This window comes from Miscanthus floridulus, chromosome 3 (assembly GCF_019320115.1).
Source record: "Miscanthus floridulus cultivar M001 chromosome 3, ASM1932011v1, whole genome shotgun sequence".
Lineage (NCBI taxonomy): Eukaryota > Viridiplantae > Streptophyta > Magnoliopsida > Poales > Poaceae > Miscanthus > Miscanthus floridulus.
In genome coordinates, this window is record NC_089582.1 from 8,283,801 (window position 1) to 8,307,242 (window position 23,442).

A 23,442-nucleotide genomic window follows, 5' to 3' on the forward strand; every position below is an offset into this window, starting at 1 on the left:
CGTATTTATTTTGTGATCCTGGCTTTCTGTGTCATCTGCCTGCTTTTGTTAGCAGATGCGCAGAATCTTCTGAGCTTCGAGTTCATACTTAACAATATACCTGTATCGACAATATCATATTACATGTTGGCAGTGGTTAACGAAATATCTAAATGAGCATATTTAGAAGTCAAGCATCCCTGCATCAGCACACCTATTGAGTATTGACGACCTTACAAATAAAGTTGGAGCAGAGACGCCATCGGGGACACAGGCGGCAGTGTGTCTGCAGGTCCACCGGCGGCGAGGCGAGATGGTGTCATCCAAGAAGGTGTGCATGATCGGCGCCGGCGTCTCGGGGCTAGCGTCTGCCCGCGAGCTGCTCCGGGAGGGCCACGACGTGACGGTCATGGAGCAGAGCAGCGGCGTCGGCGGGCAGTGGCTGTACGACCCGAGGACGGACGGCGGCGGCCCCCTCGGCGCGGCCGGCGCGCACAGCAGCATGTACGCCTCCGTCCGGCTCATCAGCCCGAGGGAGCTGACGTGCTTCTCCGACTTCCCCTTCTTCCCCAGCAACGACGGCACCGGCGACGCCCGGCGGTACCCGGGGCACGCGGAGTTCCTCAGGTACATCAGGGACTTCTGCGACGCATTCGGGCTCATGGACGTCGTCAGGCTCAACACCAAGGTCCTGCACGTCGGCCTGGCGCCGCCGCTCGCCGCTGACGACGGCGTGAAGCGGTGGACGGTGAGGTGGTCGAGACGTGGTGACTGCGAGGGCGACGCGGTCACCACGGAGGAGGTGTTCGACGCCGTCGTCGTCGCCGTCGGCCAATACACCCAGCCACGGCTCCCAACCATCAGCGGTAGGTTGGTTCTAATCGATTGCGTCGTTGTTATCGCCGTTGTCGTCAGTGATTGCGTACACTGATGGTGATGGATAGATTTAAGAATTTTGTCCCTGTCGAAATTAAGTTGTGTTCATGCCCTGTTGGTCAACTGATGGAGCTTCTAGTATAGGCATGAACAAGTGGAGCAGGAGGCAGCTGCACTCCCACTCGTACCGGGTCCCCGACTCCTTCGACGGCGAGGTGGTGGTGATCGTGGGCTTCCATGAGAGCGGCAAGGACATCGCGCAGGAGCTCTCCGGGGTGGCGAGGGAGGTGCACGTCAGCGTCAAGTCCATGGAGGTCCTCACTCCCGCCGTCTCCAAGGCTGTCGGCAGGCACCACAACCTGCACCTGCACCTCCAGATCGAGTGCTTGTGTGAGGATGGGCAGGTGACGTTCGCCGACGGCTCGCGTGTCGTCGCCGACTCCATCATCTACTGCACTGGGTACGACTTCTGGTTCCCGTTCCTGGACACGGGTGGCCTGCTCACCGTCGACGACAACCGCGTCGGCCCGCTGTTCGAGCACACGTTCCCGCCGGCGCTGGCGCCGTCGCTGTCCTTCGTGGGCGTTCCCAGGCTGGTACTGGTGCCGCGGTTCTACGAGGCGCAGGCGAGGTGGGTGGCGCAGGTGCTGTCTGGCCGGAGGCCGCTGCCGCCGGAGGAGGAGATGCTGCGCTCCGCGGAGGAGTACCACCGCGCCAGGGAGGCGGCCGGCGTGCCCAGGCGCCTCTCGCACACCGTCTTCTTCGACATGGACTACTGCGACGAGTTTGGGGCCAAGCACTGCGGCTTCCCGCCGTTGGAGGGGTGGAAGAGGGACCTCCTGTCGTCGTCTGTCGCACGCGTCAGGGACGGCGACGTGGAGAGCTACCGTGACAGCGACCTTGTCCTGGAGGGCTTGCGCTCCGATGGCTGGTGACTGCCTAGGACGCCATAAGACAAGGAGGTCGGCCAAGATGATGAAGACGACGGCTTACCTTACCAGATCCACGACTAACGCCACGCAGACCAACTACTCTAGCTAGTCGTAATCGTAATATTTTGGGAAACAAGTACTCCGTACAAATCATAGTCGTGATATTTTTTGGGAAACAAGTACAAATCATAATGATTGAAGTGGTGGCATAAAACCGCAAATTGGCCCTTGTTTTGTTTAGTTGCCCGGAATCAGAGCCGGCAGGTAGTGCACTGTAGCACACTAGTATTTCGTTTGTATTTGGTAATAATTGTCCAACCATTGACTAATTAGGCTCAAAACGTTCGTCTCGCAAAGTACAATCAAACTGTGCAATTAGTTTTTGATTTCGTCTACATTTAGTACTTCATGTATGTACCGCAAGTTTGATGTGACGGAGAATTTTCTTTTTGCATAGTGCCAAATTCAGGAGTTTGGGGTAACTAAACACACCCCCAAAATCTTCCTTGCCCAACTCAACCAAGTTTGAAGTGGTCGCATAAAACCGCGAATTGTTTGGATACAAAGACTAATTACTAGCTAATTGAAGATATCTATTCGGATGATGATTTTTGCGGCTGATAAGTTGGTTGATACTGTTTTGTTGTGAGAGAAAAATATTATACCATGACTGATAAGCCGAGCTAATAAGTTCAAGCGAACATGACTTAAAATTAGTTTGCATCCAAACAAGAGGGCTAATAGGCGTGCTAATTTTTTTTAGCAAATCTTCAATTAGTTGTTAGTCAATTAACTAACGATAATGCTCTAATTAATACGTCTAGAACAGACGGACGCCTCACTCGCTCACTCCCGCACCGAGACGCCTCACACGCTCTCGACAGCAAAGTATCTACCAGAGAGGGGAGACCCAAGACAGCGACAACGGCAAATATCCGCAAGGTGAGCCAGCAACAACGGCGGCCAAGCATCCGCCTGAGAGGATCATAACAACCTTGGTGACAAAGCATTCGCAAGGTGAGAGGCCTACACACGCTCAACATCAAAGTATCTGTCAGAGTGGGGAGCAAGGTCAACAACGGCAAAACATCCGCCAGAGACCAAACGACAAACGACGGTGACAAGGCAAGCACTCCAGTAGGACAGGCTTCTGCGAAGAACATGAGGCGCACACAGGAACATCAAGGGCAGATCCGACAAGAGGGAAAAAGGGGTAGAGTGAAGCTAATAGGTGCACAACAACGATGCCTTCAAGAAGGGGAATGACATCCACGGATGCCGCCATCGTTGGATTAGGGCCATAGGTGGCGAGAAGTGGACGACGGAATGGATTTAGACGACGCCTCCAATGTGGTAAGTGACACAAGCTGCGACACCGTCGTCCGCCCAGAGCAGAGGCCAGGCAGGGCTTTCGCCCAGATTCCAATCAACCACATCACAACTGCCACAGTGCCTGGACTTGCGCCGGAGGTGGCTGGCGGCCCCGCAAGGCACCGAGCCCGTGCGTCGTGGAGGCCTCCCATGCTATGGCCCGCGTGACCTCATAGGCGGTGCCTCAGCGCCGAGGCCTGCGCGTACAGGTACACAGCAGGCAGGGACAGCAAGGCCGCACGCATCCTCACACGCTGCCGACCCACACCGCCTTCGCACGCATCGCAGCTTCTGGCCGATGACCTCACACGACACTCGAGCAGATGAGCGCGTTCGGATGACGCCCGACGTATGCGGCTGCCCCAACCCATTCGCCTGCACCTGCTGTAGCACCGTATTGTTGCTGCACGCGCACGTTCATCCCTCATCTGCCTCGCCCTGCCCCACATGTGTACCCTGCCCCCGTCTGCCACACCCTGCCCCGCACGCGCACCTCGGCTATGCCCGCCACTCCTTCCCTTGACCCCTCCTCACTCTCTCTGCTCGGGCGGGACCTAGGAGCCTGGATGAGGACGAGCATGCCCCATCTATAGTGTTGATAGAATATTGTCAGTAGTCTTCTGAGGGGTATCCCACAAAGGTAGATTGATCGACAGAGATGTGTGTAATCGAGAACAAGAAGGCAACAGAGACACACGAGTTAGACAGGTTCGGGCCGTCAGCGCGACGTAATACCCTACTCCTGTGGTCTATTGGATTGTATTGGTTATTGTATGATATTGCATGAGTTTGGAGGGGATCCCTGCCTACCTTATATAGTCCGGGGGGCAGGGTTACAAGTTGGTTAGATCTAGGAGATAACCAGAAAGTAATAACAGATTACAGGAATCATGGGATCATACGTCTCCTAACAGATCTCGTAGTATCTTCAAGATATCTTCTCGGTGTCTTGCGGGACACGACGAGTAGCGCCATGCCCCATAAAGCTTCATCTTGTGGGCTAGGCCGCCCCTGGGGGCGCAGCCCATATGGTATGCTGTGGGTATCTGGAGTCGTACCCCCCACAACTAGTCCCCAAGCACCTTGTATCCGTTGTGTAACGCCGTCTTGAGCTTGTCCACGTAGGTGCGAACGAAGCCAAGCAGTCAAACTCATGGCTCGACCACCGTGATGAGTCACCGAGCAGTTGTGAACCATCATCGAGCAGTGTGAACCATCGCCGAGCAGTGTAAACCATCGCCGAGCAGTGTGAACCGTCGCCGAGTAGGGTGAACCGTCACCGAGCAGCGTATCCCAAGTAAGGCTTGCCATAAGGATTTAAGGAGCTCAAGTTCAAAATTGAAAATTTCCTCACAGTAGACCAAGTGTGCCCACTTAGAGTCCGACCACGAGAAAGGGAGATAGCCTTCTTCAATTTCAGGAGGCGCGGAGTCTTCTAGATTAAAGCAAACACACTCACCGTGAGGTAAAGTATGCCCACTTAGTCTCCAAGCCTGACAGTAGGTGACGTTGTCACGTGGTGCCAGGGTCCAAAGTTGAAGAAAAGCTGAAGACCAACCGAGTAGGCAGCCAGTCCCCGAGCATAGCCCCGAAATGAGAAAAGCACATTCACCACAAGGTGAAGTGTGCCCACTTAGTCCCCGAGCCTGACAGTAGGTGACGTGGTCACGTGGTGCCAGGGTTAGAAACAGCAGTCAACAGAAGAAAGTCCCCAATGCGGTGAGGAACCAAGTCGTATTGATGATGCAGTCCCCAAGCCTAAAATGGAAACCTTGGAGAAATCAAATCGCGGAGAAAAAACCGGAGTAATGACTGTACAGTAGTAATTACTGAGACGTAATAGATGGTGGAGAAGTCAGCGAATATTCGGTGAGCAGTAACAAATTACGACGATAAATGGGCGATACGGGCTGTAGTTGCGCGAAAGCCTAGGTAACGGCCCACCATGCTGTTGCAGAGAATTTGGAGAGGCGCAAATCATGGAGCGGTTTCCCAAAAACCCTCGAATGTGAAAGGTAGGGGGAGTGCTTTATAACTGCATCGCCGCACCTCGCGCTCCCACCTTTGCCACTTTGCCATTTCATCTTCCTCCTCCACCCTCGTACTTCCAGATTCATACGCGGTTCCACCGCCAATCCCAAACCAGATCTGAGAGATGGCGCCAAAGAGGAGTGTTGGAAACCCAAAGAAGGCGGCCGCTGGAGCCAGCTGTGACAATGAGTGGGTGCCATCACTCATGGGGGAGGCAGAGATCAATAGGATGGTAGAGGCGGCGTTCTCCCGGACCGTGTCACCACTGGATGGTGGCCAGCTAGCGGTGAGCCCTTCCCAATGCCTCATACTAACAAAGCTATAGTTTTTTAGGATTACTTCTGGCACGGATTAGGATTTCCCATCCATCCTTTCTTGAGGGACCTATTTGAGTTCTGGAGAGTTAGTCTGTGCAATCTCCACCCAAACACTATCTTGCACATCTCAATTTTTATCCACTTTTGTGAGGCGTATCTCGGAGTTCTTCCCTACTTCAACCTATTCCGTCATCTATTCTAGCTGAAGAAGAAGGGTGGCGGCGGTTCCAAGGTGGTCGGCAGCATGTATCTTCAACTCCGTGACAGAATGGTGGGCAAGTACATCACTGTACTGCTGAGCACCTCACTGAAGGGGTGGAACGCCAGGTGGTTCTACATGAAGCATAGCCACCCCGCCATCCGCTGCAACATCGACCATGTTCCGGAGAACCAGAAGAGCTGGTCGGAGAAGCTGAGCAGTGCTGACATGGAGCAGGTGAGGGAGCTCCTTGGCCTGATAAAGGGCATGAAGATGAACGGTGGACTAGTGGCGGTGAGCTTCATAGTGCGCCGCTTCCAGCCCTGCAAGGAGAGGGCCCACACGGGCTTTGATTTCAAGGGGGACACTAATGGCACCCGGGAGAGGACAGAGAGGCTATCAAAGGATGATGTGATAGGCCAAGCAGCTGAACTATTCGCCCCAATGCGTCATTCAGCATGTAGGGGCAGACGAGAGCCTTTAACTGCATGAACCCGTCTCCTCAGGTAAACATCTCAATTGTTGGTTCCTAATCCTTTTTTATCCTATACCATTACCGAGCAGTGAACTAATGCACTTGTGGAAAGATCCATTCACCGGAACGAGCGGCGTACTTCTCAAGCATGCCGAGGAGTGATTGGCCGAAGGCAATGGACTCCCGGCCAATGACTCAGCCTGAGGAGGGTGCCGTTAGCGCCTTGTCAGGGTCCGGAGGCACGGACGCTGGTCGAATGGAGAGTCCTCCCCCGGTTTCAGAGAAAGTCCTAGGGAAGAGGGAAGCAACAGATGAGTTGGCCTAGAAGAAGAGAAAGACAAAGAGTGCTGCTCTCCGCAAGCCAGGCGGCATCTCAGCTTGCTGGTAACCAACAACTCGGACAAGAGTACGACGATGTTCGAGTGTCAGATAACGACGGGGCTCCTGTGGCTCCTCCACCAAGCAATGAAGCGCCTCCACGCAAGCGCACATGTTAGGACAATTGAAGGTGGGGAAGAAGTCCCCAATCAAGAGGCGACAGGGAGTCCCCGAGTAGCGCAAATGAAGGGAGGCCAACAGTGGAGGCCGCATAGACTCTCAACCCTTAGGGCACGCGGGTCAACCCTATGGCCATGCCTGGGGGCTTGGGTAGGCAAATCGCCGGTTTAGAAAAGTATACTTGGAGGCTAACACGAAGTATCCTGGCCTTTGACTAATTTTGGTTGTCGTATCTTTATCTCTTTTGGCGATTGATGAGCTAATCTAATGCAGAGCGAGGCGTATGGAGGATTTGAATCCATCCGTCTAGACTGGCGAGCATGCTGGGGACTAATCCTAGTGTAGAAGCAATGCGGTATACCCTATCCCAGAGTCCCCAGGTGCTCGATGGCCTACGGAGGAGTCAACCGCCGCTGCTGATGAACTTGGTGGCGGAGAACGGTTTGGCCGCCGACGGTGAACGGTTCGGGCGGCGATGGCCGAGGCACACGGTGGAAGCCACCGCCATCTTCAGAGGTGATGCTGGAGTTGCTAACGTTGTGCCTGAGTCTGGAGCGGGAGGCTGGTGCAGCCAGAAGAGTCGGCCACCGCTCATTAAGACATTAGAGGGCTTGGTTTGACTCGTTGTGCAGGCACTGAGCCCCCCCAGGTGGCGCCACCAGCTGCGAGGAGGAGGACGAGGTGGAAGAGATTGAGCATGAGGAATCACGACCTCTAGCCGTCCAAATTCCTCTGGAAGCGGGGGCGACAAAATGGTGGTCATTGAGGAGGAGGACACCACCAGGGAGCTCAGGAGGCTGGAGGTCCACCCTTTCGACGGCGATGAAGCAGATCCAAGGGTAGCATTGTGTCCTCAATGTTTGTGCTTTGACGTTTGGAGATTGGAGTTCTTCGTAATCTTGGTGCTTTTGCAGGGTATAGCTCAAACTGCCAAACAATGGCGATAATTGATCAAGAGGATGGAACCCCTCGCTGAGGAGAACACAAAGATGGAGGCGATGAAACTTATGGAGAAAAACATCTAGAGGGCCTAGTACGAGTGGGATTTTGCTGAGTCCAACGCGTGGGATCTGGAATACCAAAAGGGGGCTCTATTCGAGCAGCTGGCGACCATGTCCGAGCAGTTGCGGGGTAGGTCCGAGCAGCTGGCCATCGTCTCCGAGCAGCTGGAGCGCAAATCCGATAGCTGAGAAACGTCTCCGAGCAGAGAAAAGGTATGGTGGATCAACAAATTTGCTTTGCATTGCTGAAGTCTTATTGTTGTTGATGACCGTTATGCTTATAGAGCAAGACTCGGAGCTCGGTCAGCTACACCAAGTCATCGGTCAACTCTAGGAGGAGGAGGAGAAGATGGCAGGGTGGGAGGAGAAGCTGGCTGAGGAGCTAAAAGGTGAGTACTTCGTGGTCGGAGTTACCACTGGAGTAATTTCTTTGCTTGATGGACCCTTGTGATGCCTGCAGACTACCGTCGAAAGGCCAAGGCATAGTTCGATGTGCTAGAGTAGGAGGCCAGAACCTAGAGGAACAAACTCGACGCTGTAGTTGCTAGAATCAAGCCGGTGCTCCACTGTGTCGACATGGAGGTGGCTCCTCAGCCCAATGGTAGGCTGCCACATTCGGACACCATCATCGATAGGTGCAAGGTAGTGTGGGAGAACTTCAAAAGCTTCAACCATGACGCCACCATCACCGCCATTACTCACGCTCTAGTGGTGGTCCGGTCCCACTACCCTGTCATTGACCTTCAAGCGATAGGGGCTGGATTTGCTAGAGGGACGTGCATGACGGAGCATCAGCAGCTGGAAGATGAGGTGGAGGACACAACAAAGAAACTGGCCGGTGACGTCGACCTATTCGGTGAGATGGACGGCGATGGCCAAGCCCAATGACCTGCTCGAAGAGTGATCTGTAACAACTAGAGAGGGTAGTTAAAACACGCAAGGGTGTAGATAATCATTTATGTATATGTATAAATGTTGTAAAGTGACATATGCATGTTTATGCAGTTTGCCAGTATTTTGTTGAAAAATCATTGTAGTGTTAACCCTAACACAATTATACGTAGTATAAGTAGCGTTAGAGCAGTTAGTTCATTACTGAGCTCTTGGCCTTGGCTAGCCCATAGTCCATAACATCGAGCGCGGAGCCCGTGCACGTGTAGGAGGATCAGGCGTGACCAAGGAACCACAGTCAACCACCCATAATGCATAGCGTGGAGCTCGTAGCACATGTAGGGAGAGATCAGAGACTGGGTCTTCTCCAAAGAACATAGAGTGGAACATGTGCTGCTCGATGGTTGGCGAAATATCTTTGAGATATGGAGAAACGGGGCAGAGCGTTTATGAAGATTGGAGTTTGTTAAGTAGTAGCTTAGAGCTGGCGACCACAAATGGAGATTAAACCATAATGGAGATAAATTATGGCGACAAAAACTTCATTCAATATAGAGTGGAGAATACATATCTGGAGCGTTTCAGGGATAGAAACGTATAAGGTGCTCGATGTGCCATTAATTGGGAATATCGATTCCGTCCAAGTCACATAGCCGCTAAGACCCTAGTCAGGTAACCTCTTTGACCATGTAGGGCCCTTCCTAGGGGGAGGAGAGCTTGTGCATCCCTTTAGTTTTCTATTTTTTATCGAGAACAAGGTCGTCGACAGCAAATGAATGACCTTTGATGTTGTGGTTGTAATATCTTCGCAAGCCTTCTAGGTATTTGGCTGTGCGGATGTAGGTGATCAGGCGTTCTTCTTTGGCCCTGTCGACGTCCTCTATCTAAACAGTTGTGGCTTGCTCTTCATTATAAAGGTCCACCCTAGATGCTCGGAAGGCAATGTCCACTGGTAGTATGGCTTCTGAGCCATAGACCAAGAAATATGGAGACACACCGGTGCTGTGACTAGCTTGAGTGTGTAGTCCCCAGACCATAGCTGGGAGCTCTTTGAGCCATCTGCCCAGATGCTTTTCCTCTTTCTGATATAGCCTCTTTTTTAGGGCATCAAGGATCATGCCGTTCGCCCATTCGACCTGGACGTTGGCTCTAGGATGGGCAACGGAGAAGTATTTGACGGAGATGCATCGGTCTTCACAGAAGTCCAAAAAATGATGACCAGTGAATGTAGTTCCGAGGTCGGTGATAATGCTATTTGAGAAACCGAAACTATGGATGATATCTTCAAAGAGCTCGACTGCCTTCTTTGTAGTAGCCAAAACAAGCTGTTTATATTCAATCCACTTGGAGAACTTGTCAATGGCGACATACATGTACCGAAAACCACCTGGCGCTGGCTTGAAAGGCCCAATCATGTCCAGTCCCTAGCATGCAAAAGGCCAAGAAGTTGGGATGGTCTGCAGTTCTTGTGCCGGCACGTGTATTTGCTTGGTGAAAAATTGGCATCCTTCACAACATCGAATGAGGTCTTCTGCATCGGTGATGGCCGTAGGCTAGTAAAAAACAGCTCAGAAAGCTTTGCCGAACAGATTTCTCAAGGCCGCGTGGTTGTCGCAAGAACCAGAGTGAATTTCAAGAAGCAATTTCACTCCCTCTTCTTGGGTGATGCATTTCTGCAGTATCCCTTCTTTGGCACTTTTCCTCATCAAGTTCCTATCCACCAACACGTAATGCTTGCTTCGACGGATTATGCATTCGGTTTCAGTCTTGTCAATGGGTACATCAGCACTAGTGAGGTACTTGTTGAACTGTTCCCTCTAATCAGCGGTCGGCGAAGGTACTGTAAGTACCAGCTGCTCGATGGAGGGAATTTCTTGAACTTCCTTCTCTTCCTAAATAGATGACGTAAAGAGGTCTTGAACAAAAAACCCATCATGGTGCGAGAAGAGCCTATCTTAGATAGGTGATCGTTGAGCTGATTTTGATCTCGTACCACATGGTGGTACTCGATACCGTAGAACTTCCCTTCAAGTTTCCTGATTTTGGTGCAATATGCATCCATCTTCTCACTGGAGCAGGACTAGTCTTTATTGAGCTGGTTGATGACTAACGTGGAGTCTCCGTATACCATGAGGCATTTGACACCGAGCTCGATGGCTATACGGAGACCATGGAGACATGCTTCATATTTGGCGGCATTATTGGAGGCTGGAAAATGTATTCAGAGAACGTATCAGAGCTTTTCTTTGGTTGTAGTAATGAATAAGATACCAGCGCTAGCATCGTTGATGTTGAGAGTGCCGTCGAAGTACGTCACCTAGTGCTCGAGGCAAGTAGCGGGGATGGGCTCCTAAATCTCAGTCCACTCAATGATGAAGTCAGCGAGCACCTATGACTTGATGGTAGGCCTGCTTCTAAATTTGAGGGAGTAAGTGCTAAGCTCAATAGCCCACTTGATGATGCAACCATTGGCCTCTTTATTGCGTAGGATGTCCCCTAGAGGGAACTTGGTGACCACGACGATCTTGTAATACTCGAAGTAATGGCGAAGCTTACGTGACGTGATCAGAATAGCGTATAGCAGTTTCTGAACTTGAGGATAACGAGTTTTGGGCTCATTAAGGACCTCACTGATGAAGTAAACTAGATGTTGCACCTTATAGGCGTGCCTGGCCTCCTCGTGTTTGACGATGATTATTGTGCTAACGACGCGAGAAGTGGCGGCGATGTAGAATATTAGAGTTTTGTCTGATCGAGGAGCCATCATGATCGGAGGCTTTGTTAGAAACAACTTGAGCTGCTCGAAAGCTGTGTGAGCCTCATCCGACTAGGAGAAGCGCTCGGAGGCCTTGAGGAGTTTGAGGAATGGTAGTCCCTTTTCACCGAGGCGCGATATAAAGCGGCTGAGAGCAGCCATGTAACCTATAAGCTTCTGTATATCCTTTACGCAAGTTGTCCATTTCATGTTGGTGATGGCGGAGACCTTGTCGGGGTTGAGCTCGATGCCATGAGCGCTGACGATGTAGCCCAGGAGTATGCCGGATGGAACTCCAAAGATGCACTTTGAAGGGTTCAACTTCCACCTGTACCTTTTTAGGTTGGCGAACGTTTCTTCGAGGTCGACGATAAGATTATCGACGATCTTAGACTTGACGACCACATCATCGATGTAAGCTTTGATGTTGTGGCCTATCTGTTGATTGAGGCACATCTAGATGGCCCTTTGGTAGGTCGCCTCGATGTTCTTGAGTCCGAAGGACATGGTGGTGTAGCAATACGCATCGAAAGGCATGATGAATGACGTCTTGATCTAGTCCTCCTCCTTGAGGGATATCTAGTGATAGCCGGAGTAACAATCGAGGAAGGAGAGCAGTTCGTAGCTAGTGGTGGAGTCTACAACCTCGTCTATTCGAGGAAAATCGAAGGGGTCTTTAGGGTAGTGTTTGTTAAGATCAGTGTAATCAACGCACATTCTCCATTCTTTATTCTTTTTTGAACGAGAATAGGGTTTGCTAACCACTCAGGATGATACACTTCTTTAATAAATCTGACAGCTAGGAGTCATTTTATTTCTACCCTAATAGCCTCCTTCTTGTCTGGCATGAATCGTCAGAGTTTCTGCTTGATCGGTTTGGCGGTCGGCGAGACATTCAAGGAGTGCTCGATCTTCTCCTGTGGTACCCCCGGCATGTCAGTAGGTTTCCAAGTAAACATGTCGGCGTTGGCACATAGGAAGGAGACAAGCGTGCTTTCCTTTTTGGGGTCGAGGTGAGCCCCAATCTTGACGGTCTTGGAGGGGTCATCGAGGCCAAGGCCGACCTCCTATGTTTCCTTGGACTTGGAGGAGGCACGAGGAGGCTCTAGCAATGGGATCTCTAGGTCATCGGTAGGCACCGTCTTGGCATCGGTGACCACACTGGCCATCTAGATGGAGAGGTTGGTGGCTTTAGCAAGGGTGAGACTCTCTGTCTCACAGGCGTAGGCGATGGAGAGGTTGGCCCACAAGGCTAGAACTCCTACAGGCGAAGGAATCTTTTGCACCAGATAGTCATAGTGTGGTATAGCCATGAACTTGGCCAGAGCTGGCTGACCAAGTATGGTGTGGTAGGCGGTGTTGAGGTCAGCAACATAGAAGTTGATGTGCTCAATGTGGTAGTTGCTGGCCATGCTGAACTGTACTAGGAGGGTGATCTATCCAAGCAGTTTGGATGCCCTGCCAGGTACCACACCCTAGAAGGAGGAGTCAGAGGGTGTGAGGTCTCCTGCCCCAAGTCCCAGCTCCTTTAGGGCTCTGGCGAAGAGGAGGTTCATAGTGCTCCCGCTGTGGACAAGCGCTTTTATGAAAAAGCACTTACTGGACGGTTGCATCAAGGACGAGGGGGAAATGCCATGTGTAAGGGATGTTCGCCCATTGGTTGGCCCTGCTGAAGGTGATGGGGACCTCGAACCAGGGGCGATAGCTGGGGTTGGCGATGGCGTCCTCCGCGTTAATGGCAAGCACCCAGCGGGCGGTGAGCTTCCAATCTCTTCTACTCTCGGTGGTGGCGAGGCCCCCAAAGATGGTGGCAACCACTTTGTCATGATCCTGGAAGGTGTTGTTGCCCCTAGGTGGTCAACGGCCTCCAGCTCCATCGTTGTTGTCATCGTCTGGCTTTTTAGCTTGGAACTCCTTAGCCAAGCCAAGACAGTCCTTCATCTTATGCTTGCTATTTTTGTGGAGAGGGCACATGCCTTCGAGGATCTTCTTGTATTTCTCGTCGTAGTTGCGCTTGGCACGAGGTTCGTCAACGGCGGTGATAATGTGGCCTGGTCAGCAGCGGTGATATTGATCATATTTGGATCCTTCTGGCCGATCACGGCCACTGTCCCAATGGTTACTGCGGTCGTCATAGCGGCGGTCACTGTGGCGTCGGTCGTCGAGTCGCTCATCGCCATGACGAGTTGGGCAATGAATGCCCGCATCCTCGTTGAAGTGTACTTTGGCCTCTTCGGCATTGGCGTACTGATCGGCGGTTGTTATCATCTCGCCGATCCCCTTAGGTGGCTTGCGATTGAACTTGGAGCGAAGGTCACAGTGATGGAGTCCTCGGATGAAGGCGGTGATGACCTCTACTTCTGTGATGTTGGGAATATAATTCCTCATCTCAGAAAAGCGTCTGATGTAGCTACGGAGGAGCTTGGACGACTTCTGGTATATATGGTTCAGATCATGCTTGGTGCCCGATTGAGTGCACGTGGCCATGTAGTTGTTGGTGCAGACCTTCTTTAGCTCTTCCTAGGATTCGATGGAGTCTGGGGCGAGGCTTGTGAACTAGTTCATCGCAGTTGGTGTAAGCATGATGGGAAGATAGTTCGTTATGACATTGGTATCTCCCCTGGCAGCGGGCACAGCAGCGGCATAAGCTTGTACCCACTATGTGGGGTTCATCCATCCTTCATAGGGCTCAACCCTAGCGATTTTGAAACCACGGGGCCACTAGAGTGTCCGGAGTGCCCTTGTGAATGCTCAGGGCCCTTCAAGATCATCGCCATCAGGATCTGCAGCATTGCCAACATTGAGTGGCTAGAGGGCTGAGTTTGGATTACTGAACTCTTGCTCGTACTCTTAATGGCGGCATACTTCTTCTTCATGGCAAGAAAAATAGCGCTCGTCGATACGTCGCCGCGCATCTCGAATATTGTTGAGGTGTGCCTGGTCATCCTGGTCATGTTGGCGAGGGTGGTCGAAGCGGTTGCCCTGGCTCCCCCTTGGAGAGGTTGTCCATCATCATAGTGCTGGTCGGTGAAACGACTTTGGCTGGGGCAGCGATTAGATCTTGGCGTGGCTGATCGGCGAATAGAGATCGTCGAGTAGGAAGGTCTCTGATCCTAGAGGATCTCGTTGACCTAGCAGTGCGTCGCTTTAAGCATGGCAGCGACCTTGGCGACCTCTGGTGTCTGTGGGAGCCAGGCGAGCTTATTGGGGGCCACGGCCAAGTTGGAGCTTGGGGTCTTATAGACATCGTGGCCATCAACATTGACAAATTCATCATCAAGGTTGTGTTGGAGTTGGCGTGGCCTTCCTTGTGAGTTGAGCTGATCGTTGCGAGCAAATTTGGCTAGCACAAGGGTGGCTTCGTTTGCTCAACGCTGCGCATGGTTGATATTCCTGTTGACATGGACGGCGTGGTCCTCCTTGGTCTCCCCTTCCTGTGGGGGGCTGTCGATGCTTACATTGAAGATTGTGCCTCCACGGAAGGGAGGGAAAGAAGGTTGCTCGCGATGGTTTCGGCGATAGTCTCTATAGAGCCCTGGGACTCAGAGTCTAGATTCTCCTCCAGGATGGTTTGGAGGGATGTTCCAGGGCGTCGGCCAACGTGTAGCATGTTGACAGCCGGCGGAAGCTGGTTGGCAATCTGGTCAGCGAGAGGATGGATATCTCTAACTTGGTCGACGAATTTGCCCCTTAGGGCATCTAGATAGGTGGCGGCGATGTTGGTGAGCCCGAAGGGTAGGGCCGCAACCCCTAGAGTTTCCCAATCAGCCTCTGATAGATTTGGATCAGAGGGTGGTCGGCGCTGAACCAGAGTGGTCAGAGCCGATTCTATGATGGAGAGGCAATCGGCGAGCTTCTAGCTGACATGATCGATAGATGTGATCAGATCATCGTTGTTGATTTGCCTCCTTGGGTAGCGGGGGAGCAGGCGGCGAATTGTCGGCGAAAATGACCTCGAAGGCAGTTCCGAGATTGGATCTACAGTTGTAGGTGTTGGGGTGATTGGCGCAGTATTGATCTGTACCTGCTTGATGAGCTCTCCGACTCCGTCAACGTTGATGATCTAGGAGATCTATCCAACCGTAAAGATCTGGCTAGGCTGTGGGAGGGATGAAGAGCCTGCAAAATGTACCATCTTGTTCGACATGGAAACAGCACGCACACCCCTACCTAGCATGCTAACTGTCGACAGAATATCATCGACAATCCTCCGAGGGGTATCCCACGAAGGTAGATTGAGTGGCAGAGATGCGTGTAATCAAGAACAAGAAGGCATCAGAGACACACGAGTTAGACAGGTTTGGGCCATCAGCATGACATAATACCCTACTCCTATGGTCTATTGGATTGCATTGGTTATCGTATGATATTGTGTGAGTTTGGAGGGGGTCCCTGCCTACCTTATATAGTCCAGGGGGTAGGGTTACAAGTCGGTTAGATCTAGGAGATAACCAGAAAGTAATAATAGATTACTGGAATCATGGGATCATACGTCCCCTAACAGATCTCGCAGTATCTCCAGGATATCTTCCCGATGTCTTGCGGGACGCGCTGAGCAGCGCCGTGCCCCGTAAAGCTTCGTCTTGTGGGCTAGGCTACCCCTGGGGGCATAGCCCATGTGGTATGCCATGGGTATCTGGGGTCATACCCCCCACAGCTAGTCCCCGAGCGCCTTGTATCCATTGTGTAACGCCGTCTTATGCTTATCCGAGTAGGTGTGAACAAAGCTGAGCAGTCAAACTCATGGTATGACCACCGTGATGAGTTGCCGAGCAGTTGCGAATCATCGCCGAGTAGTGTGAACCGTCGTCGAGCAATGTGAACCGTCGCCGAGTAGTGTGAACCATCGTCGAGCAGTGTGAATTGTCGACGTGTAGGGTGAACCATCACCGAGCAGCGTATCCCAAGTAAGGCTTACCATAAGGATGTAAAGAGCTCAAGTTCAAAATCAAAAATTTCTTTGTAGTAGACTAAGTGTGCCCACTTAGAGTCTGACCATGAGAAAGGGAGATAGCCTTCTTCAACATCAGGAGGCACGAAGTCTTCCTGATTAAAGCAAGCACACTCACCATGAGGAAGGAAGCCTTTTTTAGCTCCTCCCCTTGGCCACCGCCACCACCGATGAGGAGACGAGGCACTAGGGGGCGGTTAGGCTAGCGCCCTCGAGTCGCCTCCATACACACGCGTTCTCTGAATTTCATATCACTTGAATGTGGATGTATTAGTACAATTACAAACAAGATTGTTCTTCATAAATCTAAAATAGTAGGTCTGACAGTTCTTTTCTAAATGTGTGCATGCCTTCACCAATACATGTAGTAGGTTACATGGGACAAATTCCACAAAATTTGCTAATAATAGAATAGATATGGGGGACACGGAAAAATAATGATATTACACCCTACAAGCTTTAAAACATATTTTCTTCTATGTTATTTCTACAAAATATGTTATATGCAATAGACCACCACATACTAGCGGGTTAACAGAAACATCATACCTCACATAGGACTGACAAGCACCTTAGACAAAGGGAATTACTAGCGTTGCCCGAAGTAGATGAGCGCGTCCGGATGACGCCCGACGCATGCGGCTACCCCAACCCGTTCGCCTACGCCTGCCGTAGCACCGTATCATTGCTGCACGCGCACGTTCATCCCCCGTCTGCCTCACCCTGCCCCACACATGCACCTTGGCTGCGCCCGCCACTCCTTCCTCTGACCCCTCCTCTCTCTCCGCTCGGGCGGGACCTAGGAGCCCGGATGAGGACGAGCATGCCCCATTTATAGTGTCGATAGAATATCGTCGGTAGTCCTCCAAGGGGTATCCCATGAAGGTAGATTGATCGATAGAGATGCGTGTAATCAAGAACAAGAAGGCAACAGAGACACACGAGTTAGACAGGTTTGGGCCATCAACGCGATGTAATACCCTACTCCTATGGTCTATTGGATTGTATTGGTTATCGTATGATATTGCATGAGTTTGGAGGGGGTCCCTACCCGCCTTATATAGTCCGTGGGGCAGGGTTACAAGTCGGTTAGATCTAGGAGATAACCGGAAAGTAATAAAAGATTACAGGAATCATGGTATCATATGTATCCTAACAGACCTCGTAGTATCTTCAGGATATCTTTCTGGTGTCTTGCGAGACGCGCCGAGCAGCGCCGTGCCCCGCAAAGCTTCGTCTTGTGGGCTAGGCCGCCCCAGGGGGTGTAGCCCATGTGGTATGCCGTGGGTATCCGGGGTTGTACCCTCACATGTAGGGACCCAGGCGCGCCATGCGCCCCATCTGCCATCTCCTAGCTTGCCGTGCCGGGGCTGTGCCCCTTGACTCTCTGAACATACCTCTAAAACACAAAACACTTGCAACATAAAACACTTGAATGCAACATAAGTTTGAAGCAGATGAACATACACTTGCAACATATGTGTCAAACATATATGCAAGATACGGATAAAACACTTGTAACATGAAAACACTTGCTGCAACATAAGAATAAAATAGTTGAAACATTTGGAACATACTCTTGCAACATATGTGTGAAATATATGCAACATTCAGATAAAAAATGCTTGCAACATACGTCTAAAACAAATAAAACACTTTGAACAAACGCTTGCAACATGCCTCTAAAACACTTGTAGCATATGCAACATCCCAATCTACTTTTGCAACACCCATATGAAACACTTGGAACATACCCCTGAAACATCTGAAACACTTGAAACATATGCTTGCAACATGCACTTTCAATGCAATATCTCCTTGCTGGTTGGGAATGGAGGCTCATCATCGTGTGGAGTTCACTGGTGTAGAGCTCGCCAGTGGTGCGGAGCTCGCTGCTCTAGTGGAGAAGATCATGACAGGTCCTGTGGAGAAGGCTGCGGTGGGTCTGCGTGCTGGAGATGGCCGCGGCGCATGGGAGATGCGGTGGAGAGGGAGGAAGATAGGTGAAAGGTCCTAATGGCTAGAGGGGGGGGGTGAATAGCCTATTAACAATTTCTACAACAACACTTAGCAAACCGATTAGACAAATATGAGGCGAAGCGAGTGTTGCGCTAGCCTACTAAAAATGCAAGTCACCTACCACAATTCTAGTTTCAATAGTCTCTATCCACACAATGGATATGTCACTATACTAAATTAGTGAGCTCTCAAAGACTAACTAAAGAGCCTCACTAACCATGAGTCCCGACGTAAGCTAGCTCTCAAAACTAATTATACTAAAGAGCTTAGCTTACACACTAGGAATATAATACAAGAGAGAATGGCGAAGATTATACCGACATGTCGAGGTATGAGCCAATCACAAGATGGAGCCAATCAATCAATCACAAGATAGCCAATGAAATCCTCAGACAATGATGACACAAGATTTTTACCGAGGTTCACTTGTTTGCCAACAAGCTAGTCCTCGTTGTGGTGATTCACTCACTTGGAGGTTCACGTGCTAATTGGCATCACACGCCAAACCCTTAATAGGGTGCCACACAACCAACACAAGATGAGGATCACACAAGCCACGAGCAATCCACTAGAGTATCTTTTGGCTCTCTGCCGAGGAAAAGTCAAGAACCCCTCACAATCATCACGATCGGAGCCAGAGACAATCACCAACCTCCGCTCAATGATCCTCGCTGCTCCAAGCCGTCTAGATGGTGGCAACCACCAAGAGTAACAAAGAGAATTCCACAGCGAAACACGAACACCAAGTGCCTCTAGATGCAAACACTCAAGCAATGTACTTGGATTCACTCCCAATCTCACAAAGATGATGAATCAATGATGGAGATGAGTGGGAGGGCTTTGGCTAAGCTCACAAGATTGCTATGTCAATGCAAATGGCTAAGAGAGTGAGCTAGAGCTAGACATAGGGCTTAAATAGAGAGACCTCAGGAATAGAGCCGTTGGCTCCTCTGTCTAGTGAAATACGGGCTGACCAGACGCGCTGGTCAGGTTGACCAGACACTGGACCCCTGTGTTCGGTCGTGCGATGCGTGCCACGTGTCCCCTGAATTCAACATCAGCCGCCTGATCCCAACGGTCGATTCATAGCGCTACCTGGTAAGTTATGACCGGACGATCCACAGTGCAGGACTGGACGCCCCCTAGCTAAGAGTCCGGTCATTTCCAGTAAGCATCCAGAGACAGAAATTTGTGACCGAACACGTCCGGTCCACCACGACCGGACGCTCCAGTGTGTCCGCTCCTCCTTCTCTTCTCTATGCGCCGCCACGTCAACAGGACCGGACGCTGAACAATGTTCAGCTAGAGTCTGGTCACTACGTGACTAACGTCCGATCACTGAATTTTAGTGACAATCACCTCCTTTACTTCACCAACTTCTCTACCCTTGTTCAAATGTGCTAACCAACAAGTGTATCACCTTGTGCACCTGTGTTACCATATTTTTACAAACATTTTCAAGGGTGTTACACTCCACTAGATCTTAAATGCATATGCAATAAGTTAGAGCATCTAGTGGCACTTTGATAACCGTATTTCGATACGAGTTTCACCTCTCTTAATAGTATGTCTATCGATTCTAAATGTGATCACACTCACTAAGTGTCTTGATCACCAAAACAAAATGGCTCCTACCACTTATACCTTTGCTTTGAGCCTTTTATTCTTCTCTTTCTTCTTTTCCAAGCCTAAGCACTTGATCACCATGGTCATACCACCATCTTGATCATCTCCATCCTTGCTCACCACTTGGAATAGTGCTACCTATCTCATGATCACTTTAATAAACTAGGTTAGCACTTGGGGTTTCATCACTTCACCAAAACCAAACTAGAGCTTTCAACGGGCTGCCTGCTCTGGCGCGGGGGAGATGCCGGCCGGCGGGGCAGAGGCGTGATGGAGAGGGAGGCGCGGCGGAGAGGAAGCCCGGTGGAGAGCGCCGTCGCCGAGGCGGAGCGCGGTCTCGAAGAGCCGCCGCAGCACTACAGTGAGTTGAGTTTTTCCTTTTTTTTAAGAACAGTTGGGGGCGAGTGGTGAGGAGATAAGAGACTATCGTTGGGCTGCGTCGTAGTCCACCATCGGCACCGTCTGGACAGACCGACGTCTTATACCTAGCATTACTGTTAGACAGAACCTTATCATCAGCCTGTTGGAAAAGATATCTTTGTATGTTTCCAATGGGAAAATGATTAGATATCAATAATGATCATAGCGACACATCATCACAGCTTTCCTTTTCAAACAGTGCTTGCATTGTTCTATACTGCAACTGAAACACATCAGAAAAGGGAAAATAATTCAAGTGCCTTTGGTTCAAGGATAAAATTTCTTCCAACCGCACTTGGCTTTCCGTGATTTATGAAATGGTTTCATCCATTTTTCCTTCAGTTGGAGGAGAGACGACACGGCGGCGAGGTCAGATGGTGTCATCCAAGATGGTGTGCGCGGTCGGCGCCGGCGTGTCGGGGCTGGCGTCTGCCCGCGAGCTCCTCCGCGAGGGCTACGACGTGACGGTCATGGAGCAGAGCGGCGGCGTCGGCGGGCAGTGGCTGTACGACCCGAGGACGGATGGCGGCTACCCCTTCGGCGTGGCCGGCGCGCACAGCAGCATGTACGCCTCCGTCCGGCTCATCAGCCCGAGGGAGCTCACGGCCTTCTCCGATTTCTCCTTCTTCCCCAGCAACGACGGCACCGGCGACGCCCGGCGCTACCCGGGGCACGCCGAGTTCCTGAGGTGCATCAGAGACTTCTGCGACGCGTTCGGGCTCATGGACGTCGTCAGGCTCAACACCAAGGTCCTGCACGTCGGCCTGGCGGCGCCGCGTGCCGCTGACGACGGCGGCGTGAAGCGCTGGACGGTGAGGTGGTCCTCGAGACATGGTGACCATGAGGGCGAGGCGGTCACCACGGAGGAGGTGTTCGACGCCGTCGTTGTCACCGTCGGCCAATACACCCAGCCAAGGCTCCCAACCATCACCGGGTAGGCCGAGGAGTACCACCGCGCCAGGGAGAAGGCCGGCGTGCCCAGGCGCCTCTCGCATGCCATCTTCTTCGACTTCGAGTACTGCGACGAGTTCGGGGAGAAGCACTGCGGCTTCCCGCGGATGCCGGAGTGGAAGAGGGACCTCCCGTGGTCGGCTGTCGCACGCATGAGGGACGACGACATGGAGACCTACCGTGACAGCTACCACGACGACAGCGACCTTGTCCTGGAGGGCCTGCGCTCGGAGGGCTGGCTGCCTTGGACACCACAAGACAAGGAGGTCGTCCAAGACGAAGACGACGGCGTACCAGAGGTAGCCACAACCACCGACACGGCGACACAGACTTACTGCATGCAGTATTCTAGTCGTGACGTTTTGGGAAACAAGTACAGATCATAATCATCGAATGATTGAAGTGGTGGCATAAAACCGCGAATTGATCAACCAAATTTATGGTTAGCGGAGGAGTTATATGTGTTTTATCAACACCTTATTATTAAATATAAACGAGTGGTTTGCTTGTGAACTTTCTGAGCCTATGGCCGATTTTTTTAAAAAAACATCCTCAATCTCAAATACCAAAAAACCTACCCCTTAACTTTCCGAATAAATTAGCGAACGAGCTGATGGCCCAGTGGTGGCGCTTGCTCAGTGGAGCACCTACGGCCTGGGTTTGAGCTCCACACGACACAAGTTTCACACCGGGAGTATATCCCTATTTTCTTTGTAGCCTCAAGCGCTAAAGTTCCACAATGGTCAGTGTGGGCCTGTCATGTGTTTCTTTAGATATATAGGTGTAGTACGCCTAACTTATATACAGTGTGTATGGTGTGTGATATGAGTTTGTGCACAAGTTCCGTACTTGAAGTATTGAGGCATAAAAAACGAAGAAATTACTCTAATAAAATAGTTCATAGTGGTTTCGATGGGTGGGTTTAGTTAATGTCTTTGTTTTTTTTGTCACACCATCTTTTATTGAATTTTAAGCTCCTATAATGACCTCAAATGAAGAAAAATCAACAATAAGTTTTAATCAATTCAAGCACCACAAATTTAGTATAGAGCGTGTCTCCATCTGAGATTGTTAAAAAATAAAAAAAATGACTTTAACAACTAAAGAACTTAAAACAAATATTTGAACCTCTAAATGATTTCAAGATTTCAATTGAAAAGGATTTTCAACCACAAAGTTATAGACCATATTGAGATATGTAACTTTGGTCTAGATCATGTCGATGTCTGAAGTCATTTGAAAATTTAAACAAATTGAATTTTAAAAAGTTAAAAACTTAAACAGATTTTTGGGCCTCCAAGGTCATTTGATTTTTTTTTTAGAAAAAATGAATTTCAAAATTGTGAATTTAAAAAAAATAATATTTCGGTCTCTAAATGATCTCAGATAAAAAAAGTTATTAACAACAAAGTTATATATCACATTTAGAACTACTACTCTATTATATACCATGTCAGGATGTGAATTGAAAATTTTAAGATTTTGAATTTTAAAATCTGATAAGCATCTACAGTGTTTCATAAGAAAAAAAATACATGATAGGAGTGAAGCGCAAACATGCGTGTTACATAAATGTGCATGTCATGCGTATGAGCATGTACCGTGTTTTTCATAAGAAAAAAACATGCTGAATCTAGTTATGTACCTACAACGGCACTAAAATACAACCGTCATAATCAAATCCGTTTACGCTGAAAATTAGGCTCGATTTGCAGCTGAGTAGAACAATAAGGTGAAAACGAGCCCAACTTAATAATACCTACTCTCTCCGTTTTAGTCATTCTAGGTTTGTCCTAAATAAAACTTCTCTAGTTTTTTAGTTTTAACTAAATTTATAAAAAAAATACACTAATGTCTAAAACATCAAATTGTACACAAAATTGCTGAATTGTGGGTATATAGGAAAAAACGGTATAATATCGTCGCGGATTTTTTTTTTTGGCTCAAAACGACAAATCACTAAAACGGTCAGGTTGAAACTACTATCATTTGTATATTTGCAGTTTCCATCTCCATTTGCCACATCAATCACCATATTCGGCTTTCAACTGAGCTAGAGGTACAATGATCCCTGCAATTTGTGTCATCATCTGCCTACTTTTGTTTGCACATGCCCAGCATATAAGATACCTGTATCGACAATGCTATAG

At 50.2% G+C, this 23,442-nt stretch overlaps 2 protein-coding genes across 2 annotated transcripts; both read left to right on the forward strand.

Annotated features, from left to right (window-relative positions):
- Positions 1-114: 114 nt before the first annotated feature.
- LOC136541329 (flavin-containing monooxygenase FMO GS-OX-like 8) lies at positions 115-1,999 on the forward strand. The gene is made up of 2 exons (XM_066533166.1): positions 115-845; positions 1,000-1,999. Exons 1-2 carry the CDS (start codon positions 293-295, stop codon positions 1,788-1,790), a joined length of 1,344 nt encoding a protein of 447 aa, XP_066389263.1. The 5' UTR covers positions 115-292; the 3' UTR covers positions 1,791-1,999.
- Positions 2,000-20,506: 18,507 nt separating this feature from the next.
- LOC136544901 (flavin-containing monooxygenase FMO GS-OX-like 8) lies at positions 20,507-21,652 on the forward strand. Its single transcript, XM_066536959.1, has one exon. The coding sequence runs from the start codon at positions 20,659-20,661 to the stop codon at positions 21,277-21,279; it is 621 nt and encodes a 206-aa protein (XP_066393056.1). The 5' UTR covers positions 20,507-20,658; the 3' UTR covers positions 21,280-21,652.
- Positions 21,653-23,442: the final 1,790 nt, after the last annotated feature.

Bases quoted from the DNA above. Each gene is read 5' to 3' on its own strand.
- LOC136541329 (XM_066533166.1), top strand. From the start codon at position 293: ATGGTGTCATCCAAGAAGGTGTGCATGATCGGCGCCGGCGTCTCGGGG. The intron at 846-999 runs GTAGGTTGGTTC...CTTCTAGTATAG, and splicing joins ACGGCTCCCAACCATCAGCG to GCATGAACAAGTGGAGCAGG.
- LOC136544901 (XM_066536959.1), top strand. From the start codon at position 20,659: ATGGTTTCATCCATTTTTCCTTCAGTTGGAGGAGAGACGACACGGCGG.